The sequence below is a fragment of the Brassica rapa genome, chromosome A06, assembly GCF_000309985.2.
Source record: "Brassica rapa cultivar Chiifu-401-42 chromosome A06, CAAS_Brap_v3.01, whole genome shotgun sequence".
Taxonomy (NCBI): domain Eukaryota; kingdom Viridiplantae; phylum Streptophyta; class Magnoliopsida; order Brassicales; family Brassicaceae; genus Brassica; species Brassica rapa.
In genome coordinates, this window is record NC_024800.2 from 19,487,502 (window position 1) to 19,498,651 (window position 11,150).

General features: G+C 36.4%; 1 protein-coding gene across 2 annotated transcripts; it reads right to left on the reverse strand.

Moving 5' to 3' along the window:
• Positions 1-294: 294 nt before the first annotated feature.
• LOC103844782 (beta-D-xylosidase 4) lies at positions 295-8,386 on the reverse strand. 2 transcript variants are annotated; one of them, XM_033272294.1, is made up of 8 exons: positions 7,723-8,386; positions 5,123-5,410; positions 4,641-4,810; positions 3,697-4,553; positions 1,709-3,572; positions 1,343-1,547; positions 792-916; positions 295-673 (listed from the first exon to the last, which is right to left on the reverse strand). In XM_033272294.1, exons 1-5 carry the CDS (start codon positions 8,188-8,190, stop codon positions 2,980-2,982), a joined length of 2,376 nt encoding a protein of 791 aa, XP_033128185.1. In that variant the 5' UTR covers positions 8,191-8,386; the 3' UTR covers positions 295-673; positions 792-916; positions 1,343-1,547; positions 1,709-2,979. The 2 variants fall into 2 exon arrangements, with proteins under 2 accessions (XP_033128185.1, XP_033128184.1); XM_033272293.1 differs by having other exon boundaries at positions 792-1,071.
• Between the last annotated feature and the right edge of the window lie 2,764 nt (positions 8,387-11,150).

An 11,150-nucleotide genomic window follows, 5' to 3' on the forward strand; every position in this document is an offset into this window, starting at 1 on the left:
CATGGAAATTAACCGCCATAAAGAACTAATAAAATAGTGGATACAATATTTGGTCTACATATGGACTTTGTTTCACATATTTTCTCATTTGGTGCATCCATTCACTTTCTCGCTCTCTATTACGATGCCACATTTGTCCTGGTTAGGTAATATGTTGAACTCTGCCACTGCCATTTTTGTTTTGTATTTTTTTTTTTAGGCTGGTGTAAATGTGTACAACTCTGTTTTTGTGTTGACATTTTAAATGTTGGTTGCGTTAGAAACCTTACCGCTTTTGACTACCAGGCAGATAGGTAAAGTTAACATTCATCGAATTATTTCCAAACATATATAAATGGGTATATCATCATCATCACCCTTACAGCTAACACCATTGTGGATTCGCACAGTAAATAATAAAAGAAGAGCAAGATAAGAGTATCAAAAACCACAAAGTCGATGACTCAATCTTGTGGTTAATGCTTGTGATTCCAATGGTTTCGTACATGTTCTTCGGATTAGTAGCAAACTGATTCTGCAATCCTTCACGGTTCACCTTTACTCTGATTTGGTGATAAACCGGTACCAGTAGTACTTGGGATTCTTGGTGTGTTGTTCACTGGTATGCCCATGTTTGGTCTTGCCCACTGCAAAGGGTTCACTCCTGTCACTCTTTTCACTGTTCTTCTGCCATCTTAACATGCACAAAATTGTATCAATGCAATAAAACTTAGTTAAAACATTAGATATAGAATCATATTGTTGGGTGTTGTAAAATCTTTGAAACACTTATGAGTCGCAGCAATATGTACTTTTGTTCTCGAGTTTCGATGTCAGCTCTTAGAACTCTGTTGTCGATAGCAGCTGCATCATACTTCTGATTCATGTCACCAAGACGACCAAGTAAAGTAGAATGCTCAGCTCTTAATTGGTTTACCTACCAAACATGAAAACATTTCCTATAAACCAATGGAACGCTGCTGAATAGCAAGAAAGATATCGAGAAATGTAGATGCATATGATTCTCATTCATTCATTTGTTCTTGCTTTCTTCTCCTGGAGCGCCTAGCTGATTCTCGGTTTGAGAGCATCCTAACCAACCAATTTCGAAATATTACAAAGAATTTATAAATTGGACTCGGCTTTAGACTTAACGACCATCTTTCCACTTTCAAAAAGATTTTTCTAAGAGTAACATAAAACTAACTGAAATATTCTTCTTCTAGATTTCAGTTGTTACTTTCTCTTTAAAGAAAGTAGAAACTCCCTGCCACAAGTTGGACGTATCTCTATATATGGAGTGGTTATCAGAAAAAAAAAAAAAAAAGAAGATCCAAGATACAAAAGTTCTCAAGAATTGTACCTCCTAGCGCGCTTAACGTCTGTAGGATCTCCATTATCAGCTCTTTCTGTGTCTCCATCAAGATCGTCGTCATCAGAATCATCTGGTGATGAAATTCTGGTGGTTTGCCTTGTTGGAACAACATCTGGTTTCTTTTTAACGCTTGTTCAGGGAACATATCTAACAGATGAAACACCGGCTGAGCTTTGTGCCACAACAACAGAGCCTAGAATATCCACAATCCGAAAAAAATTTCACCCAGAGAGTATATACCATAATCAAAGGGGCTTTCTTTTTCCCTACTTGTTAAAAAATCTCCTTTAGTAGCTCCCAATGTTCAAGAAAACCAAAAATCAAAAAGGTAGACTGGGATTTCAAAAGTGTTACCGTTTAGGGATTATGATCTCTCTATCTTGAGCTCTCTTCAGCTGCAAACTGCTTCTCTTCTCTGACCAATCAAAAGTGTTACTGTTTGATTCATCATCTCTTTCATTATCATCGCCCCAAGAGGGTCTTGCACCAGTGGATCTATAGAGTGAAATCAAATGCCTTGAATGAGCTCTTCTCCTCCAGATGTTCGTTGATGCTTCTAGTCTATTCGCCATCTCCAAAAAAGCAACAATGTGCACGTTAATATTTCTCGCGGTCACGACGGTTGTAGTGGTGACTGAAGAGTCAGAGACCAAGAGGTTAAGATTGTGCTGAGAGGATTCTGCGGCTATGGCGGCATGGCTTGAACTGTAGTGGTGATCATCTGATGGACCTTGGTCGTAGAGAAGAGGAATACTCACGTATATTTATACCCAACACAAACCGACTCTCAGATCTAAACGACGCATTGAAGATGACATCATGGGGATGGGTTTATTGGGATTAAACATGAATTCATAGCTCGCCGTTTCAGATAGCCTGAGGAAGCTCGGACGTCTCGCATCGCCGCCGCACGAAGAGAGGAGACGATCTCAAATTCTTCGATCGGACAGAGCTAGGGTTAAAGGGCGAAACATCACGATTCGCGTCTTAATGATACGGTGAGTTTCGTTCTGTGACACGTGTCGTGCTTTCAGAACACGAATTTCTTAGCTGGCATCCTATGTAGCATCACCAGGAGGGATACAAAGCCTATTTTATATATAAAGATATGATGATATGTTTACAATCGTTGAAAGTTGGTTATTCCAATTTTTAATTTTCATAGTTGAATCAGTACATTGGATTTCAGGCCAAAAATATTTACAGTCGTTGATTGTAATACAACAAAGAAACCAATGTTTTTGATGCGATGAAGATTTAAAGTTCACAAAGAAGTTAGTAGAGTTGATATTCTAGCAATGAATAGACCGACCTTGGAAAAATACATCTTTACAATTTACATTATGCTGTTATTTTATTATTTGTATTTCTTTTTGCTTACAATCTAATTAATAATTCCAAATTGTTAAAAAAGAACCAATATATTTCAAAATCAAAATTACTTATTTCGACAAAGAAAAATATTTCCGGTTATTTTTATTAAATAATTGAAACATAAGAGTTTCACAATTACCTTTTTATTCATTTTCTTTTCTAATATGCTTACCAAACTTCAATAAGCATATTTATAAGTTGATTTCTTATAAGTTTACATTTTACTTAAAAAAATTGGAATCGTTTTGGACTCAGATTCTAATGCTCAAAGAATGTTTAACGTCGCCCACATGAAGCAGATGCCGACCCAAACCAATCTTCCTCTTCCCAACTTCATCAACAACGCTCAGATCTTTACAGACATCAACCTTAAACTTAACCACCGCTTCTTCCATCTTCCCCAAACGAATCTTCTCGAACCCCAAAAGATGCTTCCTCGGCGATCCGTGAACCGCTGGCGGCGTCGTGAATAAAAACACCGTGTGAATACCTTCTCTATCTCCGCCGTTCTGTACCTTAATCTGAACTTCAAACGCTGTTCCACCCTTACCGGAAACAACGTTATCACAATGCGGTCCGATCGCGTCCAGCGATTGACATTCAGATGATCGGCAAACGTGATTCTCTTCAAGACTGAGAGAAACTAGCCGCGGAGCTTTGACTAAGCTGTGGCGGAATTTAGTGTAGCTGAGTCCATCACCGAAGGCGTACACCGTCTCTCCGGTGTAGAACCGGTAAGTCCGACCCGGATACCCGTTTGATTTATCGGGTCTCATGTTCATATTCGTCATCGGAACTTTCTCCACGTAGGATTGTGGATACCACGTCATCGGCAATCTTCCACCTATCAAAACAGAGTTCACCGGTTATCTCTGGTTTAAATAACAGAACTCACCGGTTATCGCTGGTTTTAAAACTTAATTCACCGGTTATCACTGGTTTAACTTTAAAAACAAATTCTTTCTTACTTGGATTATAACGGCCAAAAATGACATCAGCGATGGCGATGCCACCGGCTTCTCCGGGATAACCAACCCACAAGATCCCGGCGATCTTCGCGTCGTTCTTAGCGAACGTAATATCAAAACCTCCACCGGACATGATAACGAGAAAGACCGGTCCTTTGGCTGCTTTAGCCACTTGTGTCACGAGCTCTTGTTGTTGTCCGGGAAGATTCAGATCGACTCTGTCGCGGCTCTCTGCCTCGATAGACTGATCTGCACCAATCACAAGCACTGCCGCGTCAGCTTCTGCTGCTAGCTTTGTAGCGCCAGCTACATCCACCACCGAGCATGCTACATTGGAGCAGCCTGGTAGATATGTTGTGTGTACCGTCCCGGCTAATCCCTGAAGCGGTGTTGTGTACTTACACGGCGTGCCTTCGTAGTTTCCTATCATTGTTTTAGTGACGTTCGCATTTGGTCCAATCACGGCTAGCGTTTTGATCGCGTTAGGAGAAAGCGGTAAGGAACCAGTGTTTTTCAGTAGTACAATGCCTTGTCTTGCTGCTTCTGCGGCTAGCTCTTGGTTTGCCGGCGTGCAAACGTCTTTAGGACCTAACCCTCCGTAGATCTGTTTCTTTGGATCTCCGTCAAAGAATCCTAATCGCATAAGGGTCAAGAAGTTGTTTGAAATGGCTTTGTCGATAGCTGCTTCGTTTACCAAACCGGCTTTAACCGCTGCCTCTGTATGGTCACCCAAGAAGTAACCACAGTTCAAGTCCAAACCTGCATTAATAGATATAGCTGCAGCTTCCTCTGGAGTCTTGGTATAGTGCTGGTTCTTATATAACACATCTACCGAGTCACAGTCCGAAACAATGTACCTATTTAAAAAGAAAAACTAAAAATCAGAACGCATCACATTTTCAATTTTGGCATGAAAAAAAGTTTATAAATCCACTGATTATTACCCGTTTAACTTCCATTCACCACGGATAACACCAGAGAGGAGATCTGGATCAGCACATGTAGGTTTACCGTTAACTTTATTGTAAGAACACATAACACTCGCCACATTCCCATCAACTACGCAACTCTTGAACGGTGGTTGATATGTATCATCCAGATCCTGTTGATTCACCTATTCCAACAAACAAACAAACACACACACAAAAGGTTAGTACAACCACTAAAAATATCTTTGGTCCAACCAATATTAAACCCATGGCTTGGCATTTTAATAAAACAGAGTCTGAACTAAAAAAACTGACCCAAAATCTAGTACCTAACCAGTCACAACAAACAAAAATGAGCTAAAATGAACACAAAACCGAATTTAGTACCATTGGACAAACACACTATATGTTAGTATGTGACCAACCATTTAGTACAAAACACTGAAAATGAAATATATATATTTTTTTGTCATCAGATAACGGTTTTGAGTTTTTACCACGGCGTTAAAGCTGTAACGTTCTACGCCTTTCCAGTTATCAACGTCGTAAGCGGTGTAGTGTTTGCAGCATGCGGCTACTTTGAGGCGGTTAGCATCGCTGCTGTCAGTTTCTTGAAGACCCTTAACGTATCTTGTAGCATACTTGCTAGAAAGCAATGGATCTTCTCCAGGAGTCTCTTGTCCTCTTCCCCATCTCGGATCTCGGAATATGTTTACATTCGGTGACCAGTACGTTAGTCCGGCTAATCCAACGTTGTACATTGCCCTCGCTTCCGTCGAGACAACCTTAACAAACGAATAATAAACATTGTAATACGGTTTTGACGAACGTGTTAACCTGTATTAAAAGAAAGAGAAGAACGAGAGGCCTAGTTGCATTAGACCATCATTATCGCGGTATTAAGAGCACTATTATCCTTGATACCCACTTATGGGTGCTAATTATTTTTTAAATATTATTAAGTTGGAAAAGTGACATTAAAAAACTTAAATAAGATACTTTCAAATATGTGTGTCCATTGCAAGATTCTAATTTTAAGGTTTTAAAAAAAAATTAAACACTATTTTATTTAACTTAAAATTTATTGATAAAATTATTAAACATAACATTTTAAACATAGAATTAAAATAAAATATATAAAAAAGATTAGTGAAATAAAGAAGAATTATTGGAACGAAGCTTCATCAGTGGTCGTCTTCATCAGATCCGAATTTATGCTATATATGTTTAACCAAATCGGCTTTCAGTTGGTGATGCGTTGGTTCATCACGAATTCTATGTCGAGAATGCATCATATTGGCGATATTTGTAGGCATTTCCTGTGAAAAACTGAGGTTGACTTGTGAAGTTTCGTTGTCTTCTACTTGTTGGAACTCTGCAACATTAAATAGAGTGTATCCATCTTGTTCGTTTTCTACTATCATATTTTGTAGTATGATACATGCTCTCATAATCTTCCCAATTTTGACTTTGTCCCAAAACAACGCTGGATTTTTGACAATGGCGAAGCGAGCTTGCAAGACTCCAAAAGCACGCTCGACATCTTTTCGGACAGCTTGTTGAGTTTGAACAAATAAAACAGCTTTCGGCCTTGTGGTTGTGGAATAGATTGGATAAAAGTCGCCCAATTTGGATAGATCCCATTGGTGAGATAGTATGCCATATGATACTCTCTTCCATCGCCAGAGAAAGTGACTGGAGGAGCTTGACCTTTTATCATGTCATCAAAAACAGGTGAGCGATCAAGAACATTGATATCATTTAAGGTACCTGGAGGTTCAAAAAATGCATGCCATATCTAGAAATCATACGAAGCAACCGCCTCTAAAACGATTGTTGGTTTACCCGAACCACGAGCATATTGCCCTTTCCAAGCTGTGGGACAATTCTTCTACTCCCAATGCATACAGTCGATGCTTCCTATCATCCCGGGAAGATCAGACGTTGATCAGCCGGTGAAGATCAGTGATCAACGTCTGATCTTCCCGGGATGATAGGAAGCATCGACTGTATGCATTGGGAGTGGAAGAATTGTCCCACAGCTTGGAAAGGGCAATATGCTCGTGGTTCGAGTAAACCAACAATCGTTTTAGAGGCGGTTGCTTCATATGATCTTTGGATATGGCATGCGTTTTTTGGACCTTCAGATACCTTAAATGATATCAATGTTCTTGATCGCTCACCTGTTTTTGATGACATAATAAAATGTCAAGCTCCTCCAGTCACTTTCTCTGTCAATGGAAGAGAGTCTCATATGGCTTACTATCTCACCGATGGGATCTATCCAAATTGGGCGACTTTTATCCAATCTATTCCACAACCACAAGGACCGAAAGCTGTTTTATTTGCTCAAACTCAAGAAACTGTCCGAAAAGATGTCGAGCGTGCTTTTGGAGTCTTGCAAGCTCGCTTTGCCATTGTCAAAAATCCAGCGATGTTTTGGGACAAAGTCAAAATTGGGAATATTATGAGAGCATGTATCATATTACATAATATGATAGTAGAAAACGAACGAAATGGATACACTCTATTTAATGTTGCAGAGTTCCGACAAGTAGAAGACAACGAAACTTCACAAGTCGATCTCGGTTTTTCACAGAAAATGCCTACAAATATCGCCAATATGATGCATTCTCGACATAGAATTCGTGATGAACCAACGCATCATCAACCGAACGCTGATTTGGTTGAACATATATGGCATAAATTCGGATTTGATAAAGACGGCAACATATGAAGCTTCGTTCCAATAATTCTCCTTTATTTCACTAATCTTTTTTTTTATATTTTATTTTAATTATATGTTTAAAATGTTATGTTTAATAATTTTATCAATAAATTTTAAGTTAAATAAAATAGTGTTTAATTTTTTTTCAAAACCCTAAAATTAGAACCTTGCAATGGACACACATATTTGAAGGTCTCTTATTTAAGTTTCTTAATGTCACTTTTCCAACTTAATAATATTTAAAAAATAATTAGCACCCCTAAGTGGGTATCAAGGATAATGGTGCTCTTAATAACTTAGATATTTACATTATCCAAAAAGAGAAATAAAAACAATAAAAATAAAATAAAATAAAGATAATAGGGATACCTTGCCAATGGCTTGAAACAGAGATACGTTGAAAGAAGCAGCGGTGAGTATAACCTGAGGAAAACTCGTAGCGCCGGGAACTTGTCCGGAGAAATGCGTGCCGGGTCCTACGTAAGAAACGCCGTGAAGTGCTTCGGACCACCATTCATACGTCGGAATCCCAAGCCGTGTCACGCCGTGAAGTTTACTCGTTAAAACCCCGATCTTTTCTTGCAACGTGAGCCTCGCGACCAGATCAGCGACTCGGTATTCGATCTTTATAGCGGTGTTGCAGAACCCATAAGCAGCGAGAGATGGGTTTCCGGCGACGTCGCAGGCGAAAACTGGCGTGGACTGAGCGTTTGATGAATCTAGTAAACAGAGGAAGATGAGAAACAGAGAGAATACAGAGGAGGGTGCTCTGTTTCTCCTTTTTAGTGGAGAAGAAGAGCCCATTGTGTTAAAGAGTTTTGATTCTTGGGATATCATTTTTGATTGGTTTAGTGATACTATTTATATACTAGCAAGATAGTACCGCTCACTGAAGAATCGGTGGTTTTTATAAATAATATAGGATTGTATTATGAGTTCCTATTTTTCTATTGTATAATTAAGACTATCAGAAAACATGATACGGTCTTCAAGGGAGAAATAATGATACGGACCATACGGTCTATACTGGATAAGTGTTACGATGTATACCTCTGTTCTTTCATCTTTTTACTTAAAATAGTTTTTTTTTTCTTTCAAAATAACGAATCTAGCATGCGAGTGGATTTATACTTTTAACCTTTAGCTTTATACAAACATAAGCACATAGAATAATCAACGTACAAGGTTGTATTTTTCTCTCTTTTGTCTCAATGTATAAATTTGTTTAAGCCCGTGAATTGGCTGGTTTATATTAATACATACTTATTTCCAAGTACTTTGTATTACTTCTCTAGCCCAAATATGATTTTGTGACAATACTTAAGTTATACTGATAGTCAGTTCTGACTCTGTTAATAGGAAATTGTGCACAGACACTTAGAAAAATTAGATTGAAATGCCCAAACATCTACCATTAATCAACTATGCAGATTCTTACAAAAAAAAACTTAACTAATGGTATTTATGGTGGGAAAATTATTATTTTTTATTAAAGGAGAAAAGGAAAAGCAATAAAAGAATCATAGATACAATAAGCGAGAGTGTTTGGTAGTGACCCGTGACGGTGGCGTATTATCAATCAAATGGTAAATTTTGTCGAGCTTCAAAGTGCAAGTTGCTTGCCTTCTCTGTTTCGAGTCCGTGAATCTTGATGGTTTACAGTTGTTTTATTTGTGTGACAGACATTGTATACTCAAAAAGAATATATAATTACTGTTAAAATCAAGTATATCATCAAATGTATATATGATATAGATCGAGTTTTATATTAAACGCGTTTTGCTTTGTGTCGTTGCCAGTTCATAAATAGATAGATTGTAAACTCGGGGTTGAAAGTATTTTCGTTATAGTTTCCAACAAAAATGTAAATATTGTCGACGAAAACTTTAAAAAATATATGTATTATTTTTATAAGAGATATATACTCATAAACTTAAGCCGTCGAGTTCCACATCAACATCCAATGCATGTGTCTGGACCATATATTACCCAAAATAAAATAAAAAAGATTCAAACTAAATAAAATTGTAAACTATAAAGTTTGTGTTGTTGCATTGCAAAATCGTTGTAGAATCCTCTAAAAATATTACGTTTATAGAATCCTTCGAAAAATATTACATACTTCCTCACCTATGTCACGCTGAAATTTACAAGTTAATTATTTTGAAATAGAAAGTATAGACGAAGAATAAATCACTTGATTAACGTGTACTTTAATTTGCATAGGACACATGCATCACTCACAAGTAAGAAAGTGTCTACACTCTATTTGCTTAATGAATTGAATTCCCAAAGATAATGATTGTGAAGGTATAAATTATTGGTTTATGCTTCTCATTTTAGATAAAAATTTATGTTAATAATAATTAGCATAAAATATCTTTTATTATGTTATATATATGTGTGCTACTACTTTAACATATTAGTTGCTAATTTGCCACGATCAGTGTATTTAATAATTGATAGTTAGGTTTTTGGCATTTGGGGACATATATATTCAACATAAACTACAGATTGGCTGAATCAAAAACAAATTAAAGTTGCATGGCTACGTGTAAGCAAATTGTGGGGGAAAATACATCAATTTAGGTTATTTACGTCTCGACTACGTTAATCATTAATCCAAATGTTTTTTCTAAAGTATAATCCAAATGGTTCTGATTTTTTTCCATATAATGTTTATGAAATGCACATTCTTATTTCAAAACTATGATATATATACATATATATATATATATATATATATATGTGTGTGTGTCTATTTGTATGCGTTATATGTAAAATCAAGGACTACGCGAGTTTACTTCTTTATTTACCACATAACACATACTCATTTTATGATGATATGCAGTCACCATATGATTATACTTTTATTTTTATATATGTATCATTTTATCATTGTATATTGTCAGTTTTGCATGATACAACTTCTTTATGATTCTTCCATATATACGTTAACCACTAGAATCATAACTTGTCGGATATTACTTTCGTTTTGTATTTGTATTCTTCATAAAGAAACGATTGGATATAAGGTCCTCAATATGATCTTTCACTATTAATTACATAAAACTTTTTGACCTAACGCTTTGAATAATATACATAAGGTAGATTATGTTGTTCTACACGGCATGTGGCATAAGGTAGACATTACTTACTATTTAGTTAGAGCAGGTGAGGTAATGATCGACGAAGACATAACTGCGGTCAATTATTGTAATTGGTTACATTTCAAAATCCAACAAATATTATTAACTTGATTAATGGATAGACTTTCAAAAGCATGTAATACTAAACATTAACCATAACATATATACTAAAATTAGATCGTGGAGGAGAATATATGGTTTTGTAGTTTCCTGTATTATTATGGCTAATAACTAATAACTAATCACTCCGATAACTTTCTTGAGTAGTATGGATTTTCTTACACAGCAATATGTAAAGCTAATATTATTTTAGACTTTAGTTTATTATATACATATATACACATATATATACGAACCTGCCATGAATAGAAAAGAATCATACCTACTCAATCAATTTATATTTTAGTTTCAAATAATGCAATGATGATAATAATAACAATAATAGCCATAATTATATAATGAATGATAATAAGTACTAACAACTTCAATAACACTCGCAGTGGTGTCACTAGACGATAATCATGTTCTTCAGTCGGTAGTTGCTCAGTCTATGTATAGAAATGTCTCCAGGCTTCTTTTTTTGCCATATGTTTTTAAATTTATATTTAAACAAGTCTGTTTTTAGTTAGCAAAAAAATAAATAAACAA

What these genes read in the sequence shown, in the direction of transcription:
- LOC103844782 (XM_033272294.1), bottom strand. Translation starts at nt 8,190, where the DNA reads ATGATATCCCAAGAATCAAAACTCTTTAACACAATGGGCTCTTCTTCT. An exon ending in TGTTTCAAGCCATTGGCAAG is followed by an intron (nt 5,411 to 7,722) that starts GTATCCCTATTA and finishes TCGTTTGTTAAG; the next exon opens with GTTGTCTCGACGGAAGCGAG. An exon ending in GGTGAATGGAAGTTAAACGG is followed by an intron (nt 4,554 to 4,640) that starts GTAATAATCAGT and finishes CTTTTTAAATAG; the next exon opens with GTACATTGTTTCGGACTGTG.